At 38.2% G+C, this 26,768-nt stretch overlaps 1 protein-coding gene across 1 annotated transcript in view; it reads right to left on the bottom strand.

Annotated features, from left to right (window-relative positions):
- opcml (opioid binding protein/cell adhesion molecule-like) overlaps window positions 1–26,768 on the bottom strand; it is a 160,940-nt gene that overhangs the window by 51,901 nt on the left and 82,271 nt on the right. Inside the window, exon 2 of the mRNA XM_046410194.1 lies at window positions 20,282–20,517. Within this exon, the coding sequence (XP_046266150.1) occupies window positions 20,282–20,517 (236 nt within the window). The remainder of the gene's footprint in view (window positions 1–20,281; window positions 20,518–26,768) is intronic.

Here is a 26,768-nt window from a genome sequence, read left to right on the forward strand (position 1 = left end):
CTTTCCATGCCCAACCCTCTTCCGCTCCACATCCTCGTCTGCAGTCTTCTCATGCCTGTAGTCCTGTTTTCACACAACAGATTTTACAGGTTGTGCCAAATTAAAATGTAAGTATTCCACAGTGCACCAAGACACTTTCTTGCAGAGCATTTATATTATTCTGCTATTTCCTCAAGCAGGCAGAGGCATGGTACAGCAATGACAATTCAAACAAAAAGCATGTCAGTCTTAATTCCGTACCTTAACCACACCTTTGAAATTTGCGTCTGTTGTGTGCGTGGATGTTTAACTTTGTATATGAGCTAGCTCACTATTTTAGTATGTGCCACAAAGCAAAGTATGATGATGGTTGTTGGTCAGTAGAAAAATATATTCTGGATCTGACCTTGTGTGCCTCCAATGCACAAAGTATGCTGCCAGCAAGAGTTCTGTATCTGTAATGACTTGGGCAACCACTTCGTAGATGTCAGCAGGTGTAATAATTTCAATGTGTGGTTATATAATGGCAAGGAAAGTAAGGACATTGTGAAGCACGGTGCTTGTATACCACAGAAATTCGAAGAAATTGAAGAAATTCGAGAGGTTTTTCACAAACTTCAGCCTTTCTTGTCTCCCCAGTTAAAAAAACAACTTCAGCAAAGACAAAGATATCCACCCTTTCTCAGCTTTAAAGAACCAGAGGCTTCTATCTGCAATAGAAATATGTCTACAGTTCAGAACCCTCAGGTAATATGACAAGGAGAATTGAAGCAATTATAACAAAAAGTAGGCCATTCTACTTGTTAGGTATCTGATACTATCAGAGTGCCAGGTGATGCCCTTATTTTGTTCACTTCCTGCTTCCTCATATCAAAAAGGGCCACAGATCTCCCACAAGGAGGATGTCACTGACAGGTCAAAGAATAAGGAATACTGAGATCTTACATCCATCCAACACACCAGGAGAATGTCAGCAAACTCCCAGGATTTAAACAGTATCAGCTTTAATCCCTTACAAGGGATGAGTTTGGATTCATTGATGTGTTGTTTTGCTTTTGTTACATCTCATAAGGGTCATGCAAATGATCCTACATGTAATTCGAGTTTGAATTCAATTAAAAAAAATACACACACTTGTCAGGTTGTAATAGATTTAATCTTGGCATGTTAAGTGCAACTGAGGTCCCAAAAATGGGATAAGTCAGTAGAATGGGAATGAATATGTCATAGATTAACAGTGAGTGTAATTTCTATAATGACTCAACATCCCAAGTACCCCAAAACAAGAATTTGCAAATGCCATAGTGTTACTGTTAAGCCATGGACAGCTGGTAAATGTCAGATTCTGGCTTAGGCAAGCATTCTTCTCAACGGCACGTAAACATGAGGCATTAAGTGATATGTCAAAAGAGTCTAAAGTGGCTGCCAGATTCAACTCACAAGTCTATTCAGTGTCAAATCACTGATGCTGGGAGCAAATCACAAAAATACTGTTGATGAAAAAGACAGATATCTGAGGTGGATTTTACCAGTCCTTCTTTGCTATCACTTGTGTGTGTAAATATATAATATATATATAATATAATAATATATAATATATAATATTTTTGGTGAGTTGTGTTGAGGATTAATATTTTTCTTGAACAGTCACAGGAAGTTACAAGACTGCAAGTTTGGATACTGCAAGAAATAATAATCATGTTAAAATCGTGAAATCAATGAAAATTTGGCAAAGATTGGGTATCTTCAAATGCAGAAGCCTTGGAAACAGCTGTAGGACAAGAGGGTTATCTAGACTGTTTTTCTCCCATTGACCTTGATCAACTAAATTCACTGATCTCTTCATCTAAACCAACAACATGCCACTTAGACCCCATCCCAGCTAAGTTGCTCAAGTTTTACCCGTACTTAGCACTTCCCTACTAGACATGATAAATCTGTCTCTAATAACAAGGTTACGTACCACAGTCCTTTAGAGTAGCTGTAATTCAAACCTCTCCTTAAAAAGCCTACTCTTGATTCAGAGGTTTTGGGCAACTATAGACTGATATCTAACCTTCCTTTTCTCTCTAAGATCCTTGAGAAAGCAGTTGCTAATCAGCTACGCGACTTCATTCATGAGCATTTCCAGTTTGTTTTTAGAAATCATCACAGCACAGAGACAGTGCAAATGATCTTCTACTTGCATCAGATGAGGGTCTTATCTTCGTACCTGTATTGTTAGACCTCAGTGCTGCATCTGATACTGTTGACCATAATATATTATTAGACAGATTGGAACACTTAATTGGCATTAAAGGAACTGCATTGAGCTGGTTTCAGTCTTATTTATCAGATCAAAATCAGTTTGTCCATGTTTATGATGAATCCTCCTTATATGCAAAAATTAGTCACGGAATCGACCAAGGTTCTGTGCTCGGACAAATATTATTCACTCCCCATTGGTGACATTATTAGGAAACATATATATATACGCTTGTCGGCGATATTATAGGATATCCTCCATACATTTTCATTGTATTATGCAGAAAACATGCAATTATACTTATCAATGAAACCAGATGAAGTCAATCAGCTAATCAAATTTCAGGCATGCCTTAAAGACAAAAACCTGGATGATTTGCAATTTTCTACATCTAAACTCAGACAAAACTGAAGTTATTGTGCTGGGCCCTAAACATTTTAGAAACAAATTATTTAGTGCTATAGCTACCTTGGATGGACGTCCAGCCCCACCGTAAGAAATCGAGAAGTTATTTTTGATCAGGATATGTCCTTTTGCTTACACAGAGCTCAAATTTCAAGGATTGCCTTCTTTCACCTTTGCAACACTGCAAAAATTAGGTACATTCTGCCTCATTCTGTTTGTCCACACATTTATTACCTCCAGGTTGGACTATTGTAACTCCTTATTATCAGACTGCCCCGATAAGTCCATAAAGACTCTCCAACTAATCTAGAATGCTGCAGCATCTGCACTGACAAAAACTCATATTAGAAAGCATATTTCCCCTGTATTGGCTTCCGTACAGTGGCTGCCTGTAAAATTCAGAATAGACTTTAAAATACTCCTCCTCACATACAAAGCCCTAAATGGTCAAATACAAGATGGCGAATTATTGTACCAAACTCAGAGGCTATGGAGTTCCTGAGGTGATGTGCAATGGACTTATAATGGACACGACTCAAAGTAACTGTTCATGATTCTTCTGGTTGTTCTTGTAAAGCCACCTTACAGCTCCTGAAGATGGAAAATATTCTGCTGAGTCTTTACCTCTGTTTTGTGCCACTGTTAGTTGTGAGCATACGCTGTAAATGTTGATCTGACACCGAGGAGGCTACCTGTGCAAGTGTCCACCTCAAATAGCAAGTGCCTTTGTTTTTTTCCAGAATATTTTATCACTCTGCTTGCAGGCATCAAGGCATACTGCCTTTCTGAAAAAGATAATTTGGAAATATGCACACACTGTTTTAACTGATGTAGTTGTTGATGTTTCACTGATTAGTTGTGAGCACAAGCTGTATATGTTAATCTGACACCAAGGAGGCTACCTGTGCAAGTCTGCAGGTAGTGTTAAGTCACTGCCACATGGTTTGCTTCAAAGCTTTGTCTGAGTTTCAGTACTGCAGTTAATTGCTGTTCAGGCATTTGCTCGGAAAAATCCAATTAGTCATACTCATTTGAGGAGAGGGGCACCCCTTTTAGGACTTAATATTGGCACAACCTGCTGCTGTGATTCTGTTGTCTACACCAGGGATAAATATGTATACATATGTTTTATAGAGAAATTGAAATTTGCAGAAATTAATGATTTGAGTTCCACTGCAGTAGTGAAGACCCAAACCAAATGAAGGACCTGACCTTTATCCCAGACTTGAGTTAGTGACCACAGGATGTTTTTCTTTTAACTCTTTAGAAACATATTGGCCAACAATTTCAGTTTGCACAGATACATTTTAAAGGTTTTTTGCTTTTACCTTGTTTATGTCTGTTTTCTTACAGCCTCACTCTCTATTTCTTTGTATTTTGGCAGGTGACAAAAAAATGCTTTTTGAAAAATGTTGTAAACAAAGTTGCAGGTTTGCTGTTTTCTTGACTTACAGTAAATTCTTGCAACAAGAAGGCATGATATTAAGTAGATTCGACATAGAAAAATTATGGCAACAAAGTGACAATTAATAACCTTAATTAGATTTTAAGTCATTTGGTACAAATTCTAAGTTGATTTTAACAATTAGTATACATAAAGATGCATAAGAATTGCATTTTTAATGTGTTTAATTAAGTAACATTGTTCCAAGGTATGAGTAGATATAACTTATTTTATTTATTGAATCCAAATCATTCTTACCCAGACAATTAGAAAGAAAGCATCAATTTCACCCATAGAATTACTTAATATAAATCAATATCATCTAAATAATTGGTAAATTAAAACAAGTTTCATCCATGTAATTAATAAATATAAATTAATGCCACCTAATTAATTAGTAAATATAAATCACTTTTTCGCAGATATTTGGTAAATCTAACTTACTTTGTTTCAGATACCTAGTAAATATGAATCAGTTTTCCCTGTAAAATTGATTTGGATTTACTTAACCTTTGCCATAATATGAGTAAGTCTTTGTGCTTTCTCGTCCTCCCTGGATTGTGTCTGAACCTCCTGAACCTCCAGCTTGACACCAATGACTGTTATTACCACCTGTTATATTTCTACCATATTATTATTATTATTGCTACTACTATCAAAATCATTATTATTAATGCTGTCATTCTCATTTCAATACTTTGTTGTTATTACTGTTGTGATGCATCTCTTTCTATGTACTGTTGTTGTGATTTGGCACGATATAAATAAATTGAATTGAACTGAGTGGTGAGGCAACATCTGCCGTTGCACCCATGTGCAGACTAGTGTTATCCGTCCATCCATTTTCTATGCCGCTTTATCTGTGCCAGTTTGCGAGGCGGCTGGAGCCTATCCCTGCTGACAGTGGGCAAGAGGAGGGATACACCCTGTTCTGGTCACCAGTCAATCAGTCGCAGGTCCGACACACAAAGACATTCCAAGGAGAATGTAGAGTAGCCACTTAACCTAATGTGCATGTTTTTGAGACTGTGGGAGGAAGCTGTAGTACTTGGAGAAAACCCTGGCAGGCACAGGGAGATCATACAGACTGCATAGAAGGGCCCAGACCCAGACTCGAACTTGAAACCCTCTTACTGTGAGGGGACAGTGCTGACCACCACACACCGTGCTGCCCAGACCAATGTTAATATGCGTAAAAACTTAAACTTAAACCTCTTGAATCTCATCTTTGATGCTGCTCTCTGTAAGTGCATCACTGCATCACTTAAGACAAGTTCCAACCTATTTGGTTTGATTTGATGATCTATACTATGGCACTATCTTCACTTTGAATCTGAATTTAATCTCACAGAACTGCTGTCTGATGTGGATCATTGACATTTAATTGAGGAGACAGTACACTGATATGTAGGAACTTGACAGTCAAGATTTGCATGAATGCATCACCAGAGTAAAAACAACCAATAGTGATCTATCAACCAATCAATTGATTGGATTTTCAATTTCTGAATCTAGGCTGTGACTGTCCAGGAGATTTTAGTATTCTAAGTTTCATTATTAGGAAGTTTGAGGAGTATCAGTGGGAAGCTGCAAAATCTGGGGAGGTGACTGCACAAACTGCATTTTAGTATCTAAATGTAACCTGTAATCAGGTAATCTCGGACCTGTAATCAGGTTACATTTAGCATTGCTGATTGAGCTGATTTGAGAGTCTTATATATTGATTTTTTTTAAATGTCTGCATGGCAAAAAAAAAAGAAAAACACAGACAAGGACAGTGAAAACCTATTCAAAATACCAAATCAAAGTCACACTGAAAATAAAGCACAAAGTATCAATGATGACTTATTAAATTTTTAGCAATTTTGTGCTGCCCCTCTGTCTACCTGTCTTCAACTCCATTTTCTTCAGCAATAAAGCCTGTTTCCACAACTCATTTCTTTTGACTTTTGCACACTGCTAATTTTTATTGCATGCTCATTTCATATGCAGTGTATAGCGCTGAGGATGCTGATTGTGCAGATCCACCAAGCACCACTTATCTTACCCTCCTCTAGAATGTCCAGTAATATATATATATATATATATATATATATATATATATATATATATATAATTGAAAGGCCTTCTCTAGAGCCATTGTTTGGTTAGTTTATTCAGGGCTACAGTGAAAATATGGCTGTGCAACATGAGAGTCCAACAGAGACTCCAATTAAACTGTCTTCTTCAACAACATATGTACCAAACAGCATTGCCATTATCAACAGGTGTTTTGGATGCAATAAATTAGTTACTCAGTTGGTTCCAGTGATTTTCTTGAGTCTACCTCTTCAGAACTTTGTTCAGAGCTTTGTTATTATTATTATTCTTTTTTTTTTTTAGTAGAAATGGGTAATTGAGTTCATTAATTTACTCAGCAAACAAGGCTAAATGCTTTTCAAAGGAGACTGCAGTTCTGGAACAGGTTCTCTTTTAATCAGTATGCCAACACCGACATGACGATTTGGTGGCTTTACCTAACTTTAAATGAGTGATTAATGGCTGTTCCTGTTTTCAGTGGAGCATTTTGTGCCTCTCATAGTGGCACCAGTTCACTTCCTTTGTTTCCCATACATTGATTTATATCAACACAGGCTGTCACTTACTGATTTTCTACTATTCTTGCTCTGTAAAATGGGTGCTATCTTATGTAAAAGTAGAGCTGCCTGCATTGCCATTCCTTGCACCACACGCTCTCTCAGACACAATGGACCCATCTGTGATTAGCCCCTCCTCTCTATGCAAGTTCTGAATCAACACATTTTCATGCACAGGTAGAAAGATTGCTGTTTGCTTTTTCAAGCAGAGAAGACACCAGGCCAAATTCATGAGCAGAATCAATCCAGGTGCAGGCTTCATGAATGATTGTCTTTATCGTTAAACCACTACTCCTTTAGTCATTTTCATGAATTTCTTCCACACTCTCTGACTCTCTTCTAGAAATTACAGTAACAGGTTACCAAATAAAATACACTGTCATTGGGAATAAAATTATGTATTTCTCCAGGTTTTAGAACAATGACAGCTCAACAAAATATACACAAAGTTCTAGTAGTTCTCAGACATTTTAATGTGGAAATGCTGTATAATATATCCTCAATATATCTTCAAATAAGTTATTAGCAAGCAAATAAGAAGCCTAATGAGTAAGGATAGCTGTAGGTTAACATTAAAATATATCTGCGCTGGAGAGGTTGGCACTGTACAAGTGCTATAGTCAATATCGACCTCCTTCCGCACGATTACTCCTAGTCGGCTACCTGCACTACAAATAAAATCTAGTTCTGTGGGAAATACTGACTTCTGAGGGAAAAGACACACCTGAATAGAGCTGACTACACAGACTTACAGTTTGTGTTTGACTAGTGTTCAGGCACATAACTGCAATGCAAGAAATGCTCTTAGGGGTCAAGTCTGTTTTCATTAGTTTTGCATGTGTACTATAATGTTGTGTGCACTGGGCACTCTTTATCATTTATAAGCACAACCTCGATCTTCAAAAAAAGATCTTCTTCATCAATAATATTCCTTGATATAACTGAGCGCCACAAATGTGGTTATCTGCTAGTCACTCATATTATGTCCTCTAAAATTCAGACAATGGAAAAATGCAACACCTTGGTGGCTTGATGTACAAAGAAAAAGAAATAACTTATTAGAAATAGTTGAAGACCAAAAACTGATCAGTCTGCGCTAATACAGGGATACTTTGGGTTCAGTCATTTTAAAAAAATAAAAAAGGAGCCAGTGCTTCTTTGTTTGTCAGTTTCTGTTTGAAGGATAGATGTGGGTTGAGCCCCTGCATTTGACTGGCTTCCTGTCCAGAGGGGTGTATGGCTAAGCTGTTTCACGCCTCAGAAACAGGAGATAATCTCCTTAGCAATGGGCTCCATCAGCTCAAACAGGGCTTACTTTAAGACTAAACAGACTGAATACCCACCAGATGAGTGTATCATTGTTCACTTTGATGCTCTTTCATCTAATGAAAACATCTCAGTGAAATCAGGTGAAGTGATTAGGATGCTTACATATTCCAAAATTAGGCCTCAGGGTAATACAAACCACAGGACAGGGTGTAAAAATGTCTCCCAGCAAATCATTAATAGCACACACAGTGCTGTTGAATACAAAACATCAAAGAATTTATGTGAATGAAAGCCAAGGAAGCTGGTTTAACATCTCTGCATGTGTTCATCATGTGAACACGGCCATCGTACAAAACAGGAAAATGGAAACAGTGCAGCCCAGGCCAAATACACATTGAGCTCGGTAGGTGAGAAATTGAAATTGAAATCCTCACCAGCCTCGGGAAGGAACGAGTACTTTTAAATGTGTTACGCAAGCAAAGCTTATAGAGCTTACTCTCCAATTTCAGTTACCCTAATGTTGTGGAATATTTCAAATGCCTCATTACTTGCATTTTGCAAGAAAAGAAGAAGCCTCCCTCTACTCTATAATGAGCCCTGAAGCTTATTAGACCAGTGTGCATTCAACTGAAAGAACCAATGCTCTTTCTTCTTCTCTTTATGGCACAGAAAGGCTTGGGCCCTAATCAGAAAAACACAGAGCCACATCATTACACTTGACAAAACTAAAGAGGATAATCCTGTAGTCCATTTAGGGTATTTTAGAATTGAATTAAATTACTCTTGCCTTCTAACATATCACGGTGCACTGGCATTCTGTTCAGGAGTTTCTCTTAAACTGATGCCCTCAAATGGACATATGTATCAAAGAGCTCTCCACCGGAGCAAATGTGTGAAGCATCAGCCACGCACAGGCGCCCCGTGGTGTGGACCCATGTTGGCAATGTGTGGCAGCACTGCTGAGAAGGCTAAACAGATTAGCACAGCCTTTATTCACTGCCTCCTTCATCTTAACTGCGGTGAAAGCCGTGTATATTAGTTTCATCAAAGAGTCTAGTGCCCAAACTCTTGCCACCTTTGGAATAATAACTATCAACATCTGGTAGAATAAAACATAACAATATGTGTATTAAAAAATACTTTTCTTTAATCCAAAGTTATGACAAGTTCCTCAAGAAAACGTTATCCTACTATATAGACTGATCATCCTGTGAATTCTTTTTAGAATCCAAGGCCATTAAGCCACTAAAAGGGCATTTAACTGTACAACCACTGTATTGGATGTTCAACACATAGCGATTGTCTAGAGACCTTGTACATATTGCATGGCCTCTTCTCTTTGAACTCAGACTATGCATGAACAAGGCTAAAGTGCTGACACTAAAATTGGAGTTTGAATGTTACATTCTGACTGAATGAGGATTCTAAACATGGTTCCGCATTCTTTTAATTTGAAAGCATAAAACAATTTATTAAAAATCGGAAAAGCATTTATTCCACTGTGTGAGAGAGAGAGAGAGAGAGAGAGAGAGAGTGTGCATGCGCAGGGATGTTATTTTATCAGTTTTTTCTTACATAACAGAAGTTTATCTGAGTCCTGGGATATGACATGATATTCTCATCTAATGACCACTTCTGTTTCCATGTCTCGGACAGTGTAGTGATTTACACAAAATGCAAATGGGTTGGTAATATACCTCACTCAAGTCAATTGCATTCCTAATTTCATATTATTATCATCATCATTAATTCATAATGATCGTGGGTTATTATGGCAATAGCACACTTGTGGAGATATCAATCCAGCATAACATTTCAGGGCCGCCACAGACTGAAGGCTCTCGATTTTCAAGACTGATAAAACAAATTCAAATTCAATTTGATTCATTTAAAACCAGACCCCAACATACAGACCGCGTCACTGCCAGGATATCTACAATTTAATGTGATTATAATTTCTATTGGATTCAGCCAACATCAGATAAAACAGTTATGACCAACAAGCATTTCAAAATACTAACAGCTGTAACAAGTATGTACATTTTTCCCTTTTAAAAGTCAACAGTGGAATTCTAATATCAAAGAAAAGACAACAGAGACTATAATTTATTTATGTCATAGAGTGAAACTTCCTAACTGTTCCACTGCGTATAAACTGCTGTCACCGGACTTAATAATACAAATTAAATGAATGTTGGTCTTTATACAATACACAACGCATTTATGCAAAGTACACACATACAGTGGATGTTGTCATCATGTTGCAGGAGCTATTCGATTATGAACTGACCAAAGGGCAGACTAGTTTGTAAATCACAGTGGAAACACAAGGTATTCTATGGGGACCTCCAGGTTACAGTTGGTTAACTTCCCACAGAAGAAAAACACCTTAAAATCCATAAAGACAAGTTTCAGTTTCAGTGGTCCAATTCCTAACAAGCTGAGTATTCTATTGAAATAATCAAATGGAAGGATTTACCTAGTGGTGTATTACTGGGAATTCCTCTGGAAAAATTTGGTCGAGCTTGTGAGGCTTTGCAGAGATGAATACGCCTGTCTGGCCCTCAGACCTGTGCACTGTCACTACTTCCTTACAGTCCACCCTGTAATGGCATTTCTTGTGAAAGCAGCAGTTGACTGTGTTATAAGCCTGATGACAGTTTTTCCTACAGCTACAGCATCAAAAGATTCTGAGCCCCACAGAGTATTTGAGTCTACCTTTCACAAAAATGAATCTTTTCTGTAAGCTGCAGGAACCCAGACCTCACACACTTCTGTCACTGCTGGAGCTGTGTGCCACTAGTCCTCTCTTCACATGTTAAACCTGAGCCCAAGGAACAAAACGGACATTGAAGCCGGACATGCACTTTAGGTTAATTGGTGACAGTAGAGTCACCAATTAACCTGTTATTTTTTTTCCCAGCAAATTTTCAAAGACAACTTGTCAACATTTCTTTCTTTCCACATTTCTTTTCTTTTTCTTTTTTTTTTAAACCTTTTTCCAACTAATGAAATGGATGATGGTGCTGTACTTCCAATATTGTTCCCTCAGAAGCAAAACTGAAGTGGCCATCAGTGCAGCTCCTGAGTGTAAGGTCGATATTTGTGCAAAGTAAAGTACAAAATAAATCAGAACTCAAAACATTAACAAAAGAGGGCAGTTGCTGTCTGTTCTGTGCAATCTGCTTTTAACATGATCTCTGCCTGTTATCACATTTGATTGGTTGTATGCATGCATACATCAAAACAATGCTTGGAGTGCCAAGCAGTGAGGAGAAGAATGGACTGTGCAGGTGAAAGACAGGGGAAGAAAATGACAAAAGATCAAGTTTGAGAGGGAGGGAGTGTCTTATATAGAGAAAAGCCCTGCAGCAAAGAGCAGCAAATTTCTCATGATTAAGGAAACTGGTTAGTGTTTAAAAAAAATCTCCCTTTATACCCTATATATAAGAAACTCTACTGTAGGAAGAATTCCCACTTTCTTACACTTCCTGTTATGTAGGGGGCACAAAATGAATGGGGGCTTATGGAGCTGCAGCCCTAAAATGTAACTTTTATGGTGCAAAAAAAATTTTTTTCAGTATGAGCGGAAGAGACAACAGATACAATTTTATGAGAGTAAAATTCTGTGGCTTCTTTGTGATGAAAACAGGATTTCACGCATCAATCAAGCACAAGTTTGTGTTTTTTTTGTTTGTTTTTTAACCAAGCTTGGAACATCTGCTGTAGCTATTGTTAGGAAAATATGTGAGGACTATAATATACAAAACCAAAGCCATAACACTGTGGTTATATTCATGTAAGGATAATTGAAGTTAGTCTACCATAATGTATCGCTGCTAATCGTAAATCTTTAACTGACCAAACAGCATTCTGCTAATGTATGCTGTATGCTAATGCTTACCCAGCTGACTATCAGCAGGATAGTTCTCCCTTGTGAGTCGGGTCCTGCTCAAGGTTTCTTCCTGTTAAAAGGGAGTTTTTCCTTGCCACTGTCTGCTTGCTCGGGGGTTCAGGCTCTGGGTCTCTGTAAAGCATCTAGAGACAATTTTGATAGTAAAAGTTGCTATATAAATAAAATTGAATTGAATTAAACTGAACTGAATCGTGCTTTTTGGGTAAAACCGTCTGCCCTGTAAGAAAAATGAATTGGCATTAATATTTTTTCCTTGATATTATATTTGCAAAACTAAAATAAAAATAAAATCTGGGCTCCACTCACTCCTATTCATTCCCGTTCATTGAGGACTATCTTTTGAGTACCGCCTAGGTGAATTGCAGCCAACTCTCCGCCTTAATAGGTAGTGGACAGGGTGTCCATAGAAGGAAAGAGGCAGCTTCAGGTTCCTCAGGGTTCACAGTGAGGAACTGACTTGGACTCACAGCACTGACATCATCACAAAGACAGTGAGACAACAGCTCTTTTGCCTCAGCAGGCTGGGAAGTAATTTATTTATATTATGTTGTAGTTTATTTCTATAGTTCAACTTCTGCACTACTTTGTGCCTTTCTAACTTTAATTATTAATTTGTGCAGTGCAACTGTGTTATATAATAAAGAACTGAACAAAAGAACTATTTCAGAAAAATTCTGACTGTGTGAGAGGTGAGAGGAGAAGATATAGCAGAGTGTGCCAAATCACATTCCAAGAAGAGTTAATGAGCACAATGTATGTGTACATATACACTTCATTCATATATACGGTGCATTCGGAAAGTATTCACACCGCTTCACTTTTTTTGTGCATTTTGTTATGTTACAGTCTCATTCCAAGATGGATTAAATTCATTTTTCCCACAAAATTCTACACAAAATACCCCATAATGACAAAGTGAAACTTGTTTGAATTTTTTTCATTCATGCCAAAGAGTTAAATCTTTGTTTCATCAGACCAGAGAATTTTGTTTCCTGTTGTCTGAGAGTCGTTCAGGTACCTTTTGGCAAACTCCAGGCAAGCTTTCATATGCATTTTACTGAGGAGTGACTTCCGTATGGCCACTCTACCATACAGGCCTGATTGGTGGAGTGCAGCAGAAATGGTTGTCCTTCTTGAAGGTTCTCCCCTCTTCACAGAGCAACCCTGGAGCTCTGTCAGAGTGACCATTGGGTTCTTGGTCACCTCCCTGACTAAGACCCTTCTACCCCGATCACTCAGTTTAGTGGGGCAGCCAGCTCTAGGAAGAGTCCTGGTGGTTCCAAACTTCTTCCACTTGTAGATTATCGAGGCCACTGTGCTCTTTGTGACATTTAATGCGACAGAAATCTTTCTAGACCCTTCCCCAAATCTGTGCCTTGACACAATCCTGTCTCAGATGTCTCCAGACAATTCCTTTGACTTCATGGCTTGGTTTGTGCTCTGACATGTGCTGCCAACTGTGAGGGCTTATATAGACAGGTGTGTGCCTTTCCAAATCTTGCCTGATCAACTGAATTAACACAAGTGGACTCAACTCAAGTTGTAGAAACCTCTGAAGGATGATCAATGGAAACAGGAGGCACCTGAGCTCAATTTTGAGTGTCTTGGCAAAGGGTGTGAATACTTATGTACATGTTACATTTTTAGTTTAGTTTTTTTTTTTTAATAAATTTGCAAAAAGTTCAAGCAAACTTGTTTCACTTTGTCATTATGAGGTATTTTGTGTAGAATTCTGAGGGAAAAAATGAATTTAATCCATTTTGGAATGAGACTGTAACATAACAAAATGTAGAAAAAGCGAAGCACTGTGAATACTTTCCGGATGCACTGTAGATACTGCAACCATCAAGTAGTTGAAGTGTCGGGTAAGTGTGTAAGTTTTGCATATTGCTGTAAAGTTTTAAATAGCTGAGTAATGGATGTTTTTACAAATGAATTCTATTTTTGCCTTTTTCTCTTATGAAACATCATGCAAGTGTGGATTTGTAGATTAGTTTTAATCTTTGCATAGCTAATGAGCACATTCAAGTGCCAAACAATACTGGTTTCCATTCTTTATTTCTTTGAGTTTTAAATGTAAATATGCACAGTGGACAGACCTAATGCATTCCAGAGAGTGAAATATCTCATATATATCTCACATAAACATGAGATCTCTGCTCTCTGTAGAGTTGATGAAACACTGTTATGAGTGAAATGTGAATTGAAATGAATTTGATTTATTGTTCTGTCAACAAACAGTTGAAGCAAAAATACAGTGATGTCAGCATTGTTCTGAGACTCGCTGTGTAAATTTAGCCTGTTACTTCATTCATGTCGACTCTGCATATTCATGTAAACTGTATGTCAGCTGTCAAAAAGCTTTGGACCTCCTCGTCATTTTTAACATGAACCCTCCAGTTCATTTTTAAGTCATACATTACGAAGACATGGGGAAATGTGTTAAGTGACATAGTTTCATTGATTCTTCAATTGCTGTTACTCCTTCTGCAAGTATCTCTGATGAACAGGATGAAAATGGGTTCAATTACTCTGGAAGACTTTGGATTTTTTTTTAACATGCAGCAACAAAGTACAAAAACGAGGTAAGTTTTCAACTGTTTGTCTCTCCATACAAGTAAAATACCAAATTTAAACGTGTTCATTGGATTTAAATTAATTTTAGTGGATAGACAGGGTCTGATCATATTAAAAAATGGTCATTGCCTCCCTTGTTTTCTTCCCCCAAAGTGTCAAAGTCAGGTCAATTTGCACCAGCAGAACTTAAGAGTAGAGTTACCTGTGAAAGTGTGTATTTCCTCCAGTGCACAAAAACATAAACTCTCATGCCTTGTGGCTGCTTTGTTCACTTGCTGTTTAGTTCCATACACACAGGTGCCAGTCTTTGTCCCTCCCTATGTTTTGTTTTTCTTGCTTATAGCTGCCTTTACAACTCTCCATTGTTGAATTTGTCCAGGACAAATTGTACTTTGTTACTGGTAGTGTATGTGTAAAATAATATGATTTGCTCGTAAACATCTTTAAGCTTGCTTGTGAGATATGACATAAATCTGATGCCACATAAATGCTTTGTTATGCAGCAAATATAATTCTAGTTGTCCAATTTGGGTGTGTATTCATATACATGTGGCTGAACGAAGTGCATAAAGCGAAGATGAAGTGAACTGGATAAAAATGTACAAACTGTAACGAAAATATACAACTGCTGGTCAGTTCCTAAAAGTAGTACCAACTTTTTGAAAATTCCAATTAATAAACTGAACCCTTAATAATTTAACCTGTTCTCTACTTTCATGTCTATGACACCTCTAAAAAAAATACATACTTGTATTTAATTGACCAGTTTATGAAAGGTCAGGACGAGCTGCTACAACAACCAACATGCCTTTGTTTTAAATAAACAGTTCAAGAGACACAAAAGCTGCAAATGACACCGAGACATTTCCCAGTCTGTGTTCAGGTCCAAATTACTTGAGAACTAGCAACATCAAGACTGGCACCAGTGACAGTGTTTTCCCAGAGCAACTTATGTGGGAGAGGGAGTGTTACTTTACAGATACAGTGTTCTTCATGGCTCTAAACATATAGGTGGTGCCCCAAAGGATATTAATTTAACATACTTATAGCTTCACCATCATCATTCTTTCAATTATTTAACTGTTCAAAACACTTTGAACAGTTAAATAATTGAAAGAAGTGATGATGGTGACTTTTCAATTTTGATTAATTACATATATTGTTATCATTTTCATTTACCTCAATAAAGTCCACGTGAAATTGTTTTGACATACATTAAATGCGTCAGAAAATAGCTGGTGAAAACGTGAAAAGAATATGGTCATAACTGGGTCATAATTAAATAATGGAATTAGGCTGTTGTAACAGTTTTTTCACAATTTTCAATTCAGGATTTTTTTTGGGTGGGTCTGAAATGGCAACACAATGCACTGAAGCCAGAGTTAGCATAACCCCACCCCTGACGCTACACAATTATAAAAAGTAGCACTTATTGGCATCTGCAGTTCTCCTGCTCAATGGTTAACACACAGTTAACACACATGCAGTCCACAGTAGCTAGCTGAGTCTGTATCTGCATTATTTGCAGAACAGCTTGATCATCTTATTTACATTTTGTCTAAATTCCTTATTTTAATTTCCTCCAGTTTACACTAAAATTGAAGTTTTCCTTTTCCAGACATTGGCAGAAGCTCTCCTAAATGAGCAACGGATAAGAAAGTTAGATAAAGTTTTTCTATAATAAGACTCAGAGAAAAAATAAGCAGCTTAATGTCATTTATGTACGGTACACTGGTTTGAACAAAGAGTTGCAGGATCATTAACTTAGAAAACAGACAAACCAGTTCAACAGCAATGTATTGAGCACTATATGGTGTTAAACTAAAAAACATCCCTAAACTTCTTTTTTTAGTGCTAACTGCTTACTATTACAATTCCTTGATTCTCGTGGAAGCTGTTTTCTTGAATGTTTTTGTTCTTGACATTATCTTCAGCAAAGGTCCATAGTTAACTGTTGGTGTTAGTCAAATATCTCTGCTGGAAGCTTATAAAATATCAGCAAAGTGGTCAAAGAACGGCTGTCTTGGATAACAACTGATTTCATACGGACAAACCAAAGCTGGGATAAATCTATAACTAAAGGTAAAATACTGGGTCCTCCTCCAGTGACCTGTTTATTACAATGAAAAGCATTACAGCCTGATCAATGAGAAAGAGATGTAAAGCAGAATGCATGAGGTGAACACTGTGTACTTATGCTGGGCAGAGTTTGAGTGGCCATGCAGTGAAGGAAGGGGGACAAGATCAGTTGTTACAGGCCAGCTGAGGCACAAAAAGACAGGGGGCAAAAATAATAGGGCAACCAAAAATGAGTTTGTCTGCCAGCTGAAGGGCTTGAATGGCCAGGCACCATCATATCTTAAAGAGTTGATAGTACCCTATTATCCCACCAGAGCTTTATGTTCCCAAGATGCAGGGTTACTTGTGGTTCATAGATTTTTCAAAAGTAGATTGGGAACCAGAGCCTTTAGTTATCAAGCTAGTCTACTGTGGAACCATCTTCTGGGTTCAGTCTGGGAGGCAGACATTCTATTACTACTCTGTACAGCTACTACCATTATTATTGTTACTACCATTGTTATCATAATCGCCATAGTACCTTCTGTATAATTCAGCATTATCATTATCTACAATTTCAATACTTCTGGTATTATTGCTGCTGCTACACATCTCTATTTGTGTGCTCCTTCTCTCCTTCCTCTCTTTCTCTCTCTCTCTCTCAACCCAACCGGTCAAGGCAGATGGCTGCCCATCTTGAGCCGGGGTCTGTTCCAAGGTTTCTGCCTTCTGAAAGGCAGTTTTTCCTCGCCACTGTCGCCAAGTGTTTGCTCAAGTGGGAATGTTGGGTTCCCTGTATTACAAAATTTAATTAAAGAGTTTGGTCTAGACCTGCTCTAATTGGAAAGTGTCATGAGATAACTTTTGTTGTGAATTGGCGCTATATAAATAAACTGAATTGAATTGAATTGAATCTCTGGAGAGTTGTGGCTCTCTTTTGTATTCCCCAAGAAGGAAATTAAGGAAATTATTTCTTCCTCTGAAAAGCATTCATGTCCCAGGGTATTCATGTTATCGCCATGGTTACAGATTTAAAGGAGGTATATTCCACTGTCAGACTTTCAGGCACTAGCCGTAAAGAGGGCAAGAACAATTGTACCAAAACATGGAAGGCTGGAGGAGATAGATAGATAGAAAATAAAGTTACACGGAAGATTATGCCCCTGAAGTGGTGTTTCAGGGACAGTCAATAAGAGAAAAACACCTCAACTATTTGCTCATCAAAAAAACAGAAGTTAAATCCTTCAACTTGGGATCATAGTGTAACGATGAATTGGTGTTTATTCGGAGTCTTTGGTCTTCTCTGCACCGAATACATGCAATATGCCTTACTAAGCACTCTAAAATATTATTCCTTCTTGTAGTGTGGCTTAACTGCAGTCAGTCTACTCCCTGTGTGCAGTCACCATGGAAGCAGATGCCCTATATTCCTGAGGGTATCAGCTGACAAGGTCACTGGGCTGATTGATGTTAGCCTCTTGAGTCCTTCCCTGCACATAGGTTCAACACCAATCTCCATTTTTGAGGTGCTAGAGAGAAGAGTGCCCGTGGGGACAAAAGGGACCACTGACATTCCCCATGGACTTCCTGATCTGTCTTTGCCATAAAGGTGGCGACACTGTACTGTATTAATTTATTCATGACTCCAGGGTGTGAGATAAATCTGTGCAATTTCTCACAAAATGTTCCCGTAACGCAAAACTCTGACAAAGTTTAACAAGTACAAACAATTGTATGTTAAAACTGTATTTACCATATTTGGTGCTGGCGTGTGTGTAATCAGGCCAAAGCAGCATTAGACCACTTGTGGGCCTAAAACTAGTGACAGCATGGGAGAAATACTGGGTCATGTTATTTCTCTGCATGTCTATTCCTCTACACAAATAACCAGTGGTATTGCCTGTGTTAAGAGTCACTACATGGCTAAAACTATAACGCATCTTGTTCATCTACAGCAGCAATAGACAAATACAGAACAAAACGCAAAAGTCCTTACTTGCATTGCAAAAAAGCCACTCTTATTTTTTATTTCTTCAAATGCCTTTCTGACTCAGAACACTAAGTCATAACCCCCAATTGAAGGAGATTTTAATCCAAAACATGAGAGAGCTGAAACACATTAGTGGCCACCTAAAATATATCTTTATAAACATCTATTCTAACTTATCCCAATCTTTATTTTTACTGGAAAAATGTATTAATTATATTGATTGAGTATAAAATTAGAAACGTCAGTGATTTAACAACTATTGGTCAAACCCCAATAACAATGTTTTCAATCAAACATATTAACTGACAACATGCAGGGTATAGTGTCATGGCCTGTTCCTTGCTTTCCACAGATGGAAAAATAATGGTACTTCCCTGTGGTACTCACTCATTAGCTTTCTTCCAGCTGTTACATGTCAGTGTGTCCAGCAACATAAAGTAACAGTGCGAAAATCTGGGAATTGTTGTCTGGCAGCTGTCTGGTTTAGTTAGTGAAACAACATAAAAACAAAACATGTAACAAAGTTTCTGAGCTGGTAAAATTGCCTTAACAATATCTGCATATGCGAGACACGATACTACTATTAATATCCTTAATAAAACCAGTAAGACCTAAGTCTGTTATGAAGAGATAGCTGTAACATATTTTATGTCTACTGGCAACAGCTATTTAATATTTTGGATTGCATTATTGCAAATGCATATCTTCCACTAAAATACCTAACTGACTTGGATTTTTCAATATTTATGAAGGAAGAAAATCTTCAATTTGTGTCATTTTTATAATAATTCCAACATTTTTTGAAAATTCTCCCTATGTCATACTTGACATGGAGAAATTACTGCACGAGTTAGCTGGTGGTTTGCTGCAGCACAGCACTGATAGACATCATTGTCTCACATACATAATGACTGTTCGCTCTTTTCGCATAGCAACACAAAGCACCACCACCAGTGTTTTGCTGTCATATCAAGGCCCACCTTTGCCCATTCTGCAGATCTTGTTTTACTTTAAAGTGTGAGCTTGGAGCATCGAGATGGTGGCTGATTCAAGGTCAGGGAAAAAGACAGATAAAGTCCATGGGAAAGTATAATTGAAGATGTACTTCCTTGTCTGTGTGAGAATATGATTGTCTATTGTTTGATTAAAACCATAGCCTAATGCTTCTCACCATCAATTAAGGGTTGATGAGATATCATCTTGAATTATACAGTGTGAAAAATTCCTAATTATGACTTCATAAAATTGAATAAAAAGAGAGAAATCTGATCTGCCCCCCCCCCCCCCCCCCCCATTTTGGTCCAGGGATATGATATAAACCTCAAATACAAGCAGTTGTGCTAATTATTTGTGGAAACTCACCATGAAGGAAATAGATTTTATCATAACACATAAGAAAAGTCTCTGATAGCTGATTTAGTGGGACTTTACAATGAAACTGAGCCAGGGCATTTTTCAACATTTTCTGTTCTAAATCAATATCCATCAGCAATCTGAAATTATATCGAAATTGAATCCTGGTTTCATCACCACTTCTAATGCATTCGGAATTCCATCTAAACACACCATCCTAAAACAGGGGGAAGATTTATTTGATATGAATGAAAACTTGTACTGGTCAAATCCAGACAAAAATAACTTCGGTTTACAGTTCTTCATCTGTAAAAACGAACACCCATACTGGAAAAAAAAAATGTTCCAGCTATGATGGGTTGTTTGCTGTAGCTGAATACAATCACTGAGAGGGCTTGGGAGGTCTGACCTTGAACAATGAGATGCACTTTTGTGGACTTTGGCTTCTTGTTTGTGAGGATTGAGCAGACATAGGGCCCTTCGTCATAGACGTCAACGTCTTGGATCTTGATGCTGTACTCTGTGACTGCTGTGTTTTCCATCAGGACGACACGAGGGTCCAGAGACCACTTCTCGTTTCCTGCAAAAAGAATGGTGGTGCGATTGAGCCACGCCACTCGTGAGACTTTGCTGTCCACATTGCATCTGGAAGGAAGAGAGAAAGAAAATACAAAAAAATGTATTAGAGATTGAGGCCTCAAGGAATAATTAATACTGTGCATTTTGTTGTCCAACATCATCATGTCTGATGTAAGGTAAAAGTGCTCTTTGTAAGGTACAAATGTGACTGTGGGATTTTGATGAGAAGGCAGTTTATAACAAACTGCACTATAAAAATGGCATGAATATACTCTAAAATACATGCTATTAAGGCTTAGGAGCTGTCATCACCAAGTTAAAATTTCTGGACTTACTTGTGGAAAACACCTTTCACAATTCAGTCGTGTTTCACACTATATACACGTGTATACATTTTAAAATAACATTATCACTAAACATTATATCATTAAATCATTGTAATTACACAAATGTGTCAGTTCAGGTCAAAGTTAGGTCAAATCAAATTGTCTGGTTGTCACGGCGGCTGGCATACATCTTGAATTATGTTACTTCCATGCTTGCCTTATATTTGAGTTGAGATTCTCCAAAAAAGAAAAAAAAAACATACAAAAAACATTATATTTCTATGTTAGTCTGTTTGAATCATGATGTAGATTATAGTATTTATTTCAAACACTTCCCCTGGATTCTTTCCATTAAAATCAAGCCACGTGCATCAACAAAGAACCTGGTCTGAAAGTATTACTTTCGCTGATGTAAAAGCTGATATAAGCAGATGCTGTACTTCATGAGGGATTAGATTTGATATTGCTCATTCATACTACTATTACTACTACTAATAATAATGATAAATAGTAGAGTAGATGGCAAATTGTCATTTTTGTGTCCACATGCTGAAGTCCAAAATTTCCTCTACTTCTATTTCTTTCTTCTCTTTCTTACTTGTCTTTCTTTCTCTTCTTTCTCCTGAGGTAAATAGCTTGCTCTTAGATTGTAAAGATAACAATATTTTTTAGCTTTTTTAATTTTTAGCTGCTTCCTGTTTTTCTCACTTATCTTGCAGTCTTTTAGCATTAGTTAATTCCTGCTGGCTATCTTAATTTATTGATCAGCGATGGCTTCTCTGTCTCCCTCTCTCTCTCCTGGTCTATTTTGATCAGTGTGTCACACGTTTCCTCTGCCTCCTTCAGTGAGATTGGTACATGTAAGAAGTGTAGCTTATTTGCACCACGAGAGGTCATGTTCAGCTAATTGGAAATGCAGCTCCACACCATGGAACCCAAATCACTAGACCCAAGGGTCTTCCCCCTATGTCCCTTTGTTTGCCACGTAAACCATACCTTGTGGCCACCCGCCATCTTGGTTTCAAGGAGCATGCTCCGCGCATCATTCCGCCGACATTTTGGCTTTTACTGATACATCACTCACATGACTCCACCCCCATTTTCCCTCACACACACACACTCACCCTGACCTTGACCTGACCTATATACTGTATATGCACACACGTGTATATACATATATACAGTGTATCCGGAAAGTATTCACATAGCTTTTTTCATTAACATTTTGTTATGTTACAGTCTCATTCCAAAGTGGATTAAATTTATTTTTTCCCTCAAAATTCTACACAAAATACCTCATAACAAGTTTGCTTGAATTTTTTGCAAATTTATAAAAAAAAAAAAACTAAACTAAAAATGTAACATGTACATAAGTATTCACACCCTTTGCCAAGACACTCAAAATTGAGCTCAGGTGCATCCTGTTTCCATTGATCATCCTTCAGAGGTTTCTACAACTTGAGTTGAGTCCACTTGAGGTAAATTAAGTTGATTGGGCAAGATTTGGAAAGGCACACACCTGTCTATATAAGCCCTCACAGTTGACAGTGCATGTCAGAGCACAAACCAAGCCATGAAGTCAAAGGAATTGTCTGAAGACCTCCGACTGTGTCGAGGCACAGATCTGGGGAAGGGTACAGAAAGATTTCTGCTGCATCAAAGGTCCCAAAGAGCACAGTGGCCTCTATAATCCGTAAGTGGAAGAAGTTTGGAACCACCAGGACTCTTCCTAGAGCTGGCTGCCCAATTAAAATGAGTGATAGGGGTAGAAGGGTCTTAGCCATAGAGGTGACCAAGAACCCAATGTTCACTCAATGTTCACTGACAGAACTCCAGGGTTGCTCTGTGGAGAGGGGAGAACCTTCAAGAAGGACAACCATTTCTGCAGCACTCCACCAATCAGGCCTGTATGGTAGAGTGGTCATACGGAAGCCACTCCTCAGTAAAATGCATATGAAAGCTTGCCTGGAGTTTGCCAAAGGGTACCTGAAGGACTCTCAGACCACGAGAAACAAAATTCTCTGGTCTGATGAAACAAAAATTTAACTCTTTGGCATGAATGACAAGCATCATGTCTGGAGGAAACCAGGCGTGCTCATCACCTGGCCAATACCATTCCTACTGTGAAGCATGGTGGTGGTAGCATCATGCTGTGAGGATATTTTACAGCAGCAGGAACTGGGAGACCAGTAAGGGTCGAGGGAAAGATGACTGCAGCAATGAACAGAGACATCCTTGCTAACAACCTGCTCCAGAGTGCACTGGACCTCAGACTGGAGTGAAGGTTTATCTTCCAACAGGACAACGACCTTAAGCATACAGCCAACATCACAAAGGAGTGGCTTCAGGATAACTCTGTGTATGTTGAGTGGCCCAGCCATCTTTGAGCATCTCTGGAGAGATCTGAAAATGGCTTTGCACCAACATTCCCCATCCAACCTGATGAAGCTTGAGAGGTTCTTCATTGAAGAGTTGGAGAAACTGCCCAGAAATATGTGTGCCAAGCTTATAGGATCATACTCAAAAAGATTTGAGGCTGTAATTGCTGCCAGAGGGGCTTCAACAAACAACAGCTGGTTTCATAACAGTCAGTGCTCGAAATTACCCTTCATTAACCCCTAAGAGACTGTTACTTCCCACGTATTAATTTGGCTATTGGTCCCTGGTGACAGGGTGGTGTCTGCTTTGTAACTGCTTGTTTCAGTCTCATTTATCAGATCAAACTCAGTTCATTCATGTTAATGATGAATGCTCCATACACACACAAGTTAGTCGTGGAGTTCCCTAAGGTTCTTTGCTCATACCAATATTATATATTATTCACGCTATATATGCTCCCCATTGGTGATATTATTAGGAAACACAGTGAATCAAATGAAACTAACCAACTATCTAAACTTCAAGCATGCCTTAAAGACATAAAATGAACCCTGAATGACATTACCTTGGCGTTCAGCCCCACTAAAAATAAACAGGAATAGTTATTTTTGATCAAGATATGTCCTCAAGGACTGCCTTCTTTCACTTTCACAGACACCCTCTCTACGTTCAAAAGTAGACTTAGAACTTTCCTTTTTGATAAAGCTTATAGTTATAGCCCACCTAGGCTGGCCCCCAGTTATGCTACTATAGGCTTAGACTGCTGGGGGACCTCCCATGATGCATTTAGCTTCTCTCTCCTATTCTAACTGCCCTTCTGTACATATTCATGTCCTGTTAATGGGTGTCACTAATTTGGCTTCTTCCCCAGAGTCTTTGTGCTTTCTCTTTTCACAGGTTCCCATGGATCATGTCCAGAACTCCCACTGTGACACCGTGGACTATTATTACCACTTGTTTCTACCTCATCATTATTATTATTACTATTACTACTATATCATCATAGTCATTGCTAATACTTTTTCTTTATAGTTCTAATACTCTCTTATTATCACTGTTGCTACACACCTCAATCTGTGCCCCCCAAACCAGTGGTGATGGCCGCCCACATTGAGCTGGGGTCTTCTCCGATGTTTCTGCCTTCTCAAAGAAGTTTCCACACCACTGTCACCAAGTGCTTGCTCATGGTGTTTTGTTGGCTCTCAGTACCCAAAATTAAATTATATAGTTTGGTCTAGACCTGCTGTAATTGGAAAGTGTCATGAGACAACTTCTGTTGTGATTTGGTGCTGTTTAAATAAATTGCTTTGAATTGAATTGAATCCATATGAGTTTCTGTGTATCCAAATCTCTGAGAAACTCTCTCTGACCCTCAACACTTCTGGTTAAGAAGTCTCACCATCTTGTCTTCAACCACCTCTGTTCTTGTCCCCCCTCCGCCACAAAGCTCTTCACTCCCACACTCCTCTGGACATTTGCACTATGACTGTTTTCTCTGCTGACTCTTTACCTGTTGGCTTCCATTCACTTATCGCTGCCACACTACTGCTTATGCACTCACCTGCGCTTTTTAAGCTATCACATAACAATTCATGTAGCACCATCGATATTGTATATGTCTGTTCTCACGATGTATCTATTTCATTCTGTTTATATTATTAATACTGTTTGGATTGTAGTAATTGAAGTAATCTAATCTAATCCAGTCTTAAATTACATTTCAAACCTTATTTTAAACATTTTTCAGTGTGTAAAAGTGTAAAGTAAAAACACAAAGAGGAAAATGAAAAGAACTAAATTCAAGTACAAGTGACTATTTCACCAAACAGGGATCAAACTAAGGTCTGAAGTAGTCAAGTACCAAAGCATTGGGATTAGACAAGCCACAAAACCAAAACCTGGGACTGAGAGTCAACAATCAGACAACCAGACAACAACCAGAATTGCTTAAAAAAACTAAAGAAAAAAAAAGATGAAAAGAATGATAAAAAAAAGATTAAAATAATAAAACCAAATCCTGGTGAGGAGGAGATGCAACCTTTGAGTGATCCTTGAGGAGATAAATTCATCCCTGACTTTAAATACAAAATGGTGACACATGCTCCATCCTTTAGATCACAACAGTAAAGACATGAGAGGTCTCTTTAATGAGTAGCAAATGTATTCACTGTCAGCAGTACACTTTGACAGTGAGTTCCACTCTGATCCCAAAAACATCAAGAGATGAACGAGCTGAAAAAGAAAACTACCTCTTTGCATACACCTTTTACATACTAAATGAATCAACAGTGCATTAGCACTTTTAGATAAAAATTGGGAAGCCTCAAAGCTAAGTACCAAAACATGACCAACTACGAGAACAAAACCATACAAGAGTGTGTTTACATATCTTATGAGGGAGTGATGGGTGTATCTACTGACACTGGAGTTCATTACTACATATTTCTGTTCTATATCTCCATTTCTATATGCAAATGCATTTGTGTTACATACAGATGTGTTTACAAAAACAATCATTCTGATACTATGGTACTATTGTATGCCCAGGGAAATGACCTGTGCACCTTAATTACCACATTTAGTCTGTTGATTTGATTCATACAGCCAGGTCAGAACAACATCAGCATCATCTATACAGGTCCAAATACAAGGATCTTGTTATGCATAGGAACAACAGAATATTAATAGAACTTACAAGAAATCCAGACTCAAAATTCAATGCAGTATTTACACCACTTTAAACCTGGCTTTGGCAGAAGATTTATTGATAGTATCAGTAATGGAATGGAACAACATTTGAGCTTTGTGTGCCAGTTCTTTTCTTTTTTCTTTTTTTTTAAATTAATTGATGTTATGAATTTGGCACAAACAGTCTTTTAAATCCAAAATACCTTAAAGTCTGAGTAAGCTCACAGATGTGGGTAGATGGATTCAGTACAAAAAGCATCAGCATCTAGCTGATTAGTCTGCAAGCCTCAGAACAAGTTATCACACACTTTCCATATACATGTAGCACCTCAACCAGGCCTCACATACAAAGCAGTGTAACCCCAGGGTCACACACACAGCATTCACAGTAAATAGAGCAAAACAAAAAATTTCAGGTTCACAGATTAACATATTCTGCCCCAAAACTATCATGTGCAGTCTGTGTGTGGTGCTGAATGCAGAGGATATGAAGGTGTGAGGAGGATTTGAAGGAATGAGGCCAAAAATGGAAGGAGATATTCAGCTATCACAGTATCAGGAAACCGAACCTGCGGTTGCAATATTTTCATCCATCCATCCTTCCATGTTCTATACTGCTTTTCCGTCAGGGTTCCGGGGGGGGAAACCCTGACAGACAACCACTCACGCACACACTCTCACCTAGGGGCAATGTAGAGTAGGGAGTAGCCAATTAACCTAATGTGAATGTTTTTGGTATTGTGGGAGGAAGCCGGAGAAACCCGGAGAAAACCCACGCAGGCACAGGGAGAACATGCAAACTCCACATAGAAGGGCCCAGACCAGACCTGGAACTCTCTTGCTTTGAGGTGACAGCACTAACCACTAACCCCAATATTTTCATAAATTACCAAATTGTACTGATACAGTAATGTGTCATGCGAC

The sequence above is a fragment of the Scatophagus argus genome, chromosome 14 (genome assembly GCF_020382885.2).
Source record: "Scatophagus argus isolate fScaArg1 chromosome 14, fScaArg1.pri, whole genome shotgun sequence".
NCBI lineage: Eukaryota > Metazoa > Chordata > Actinopteri > Scatophagidae > Scatophagus > Scatophagus argus.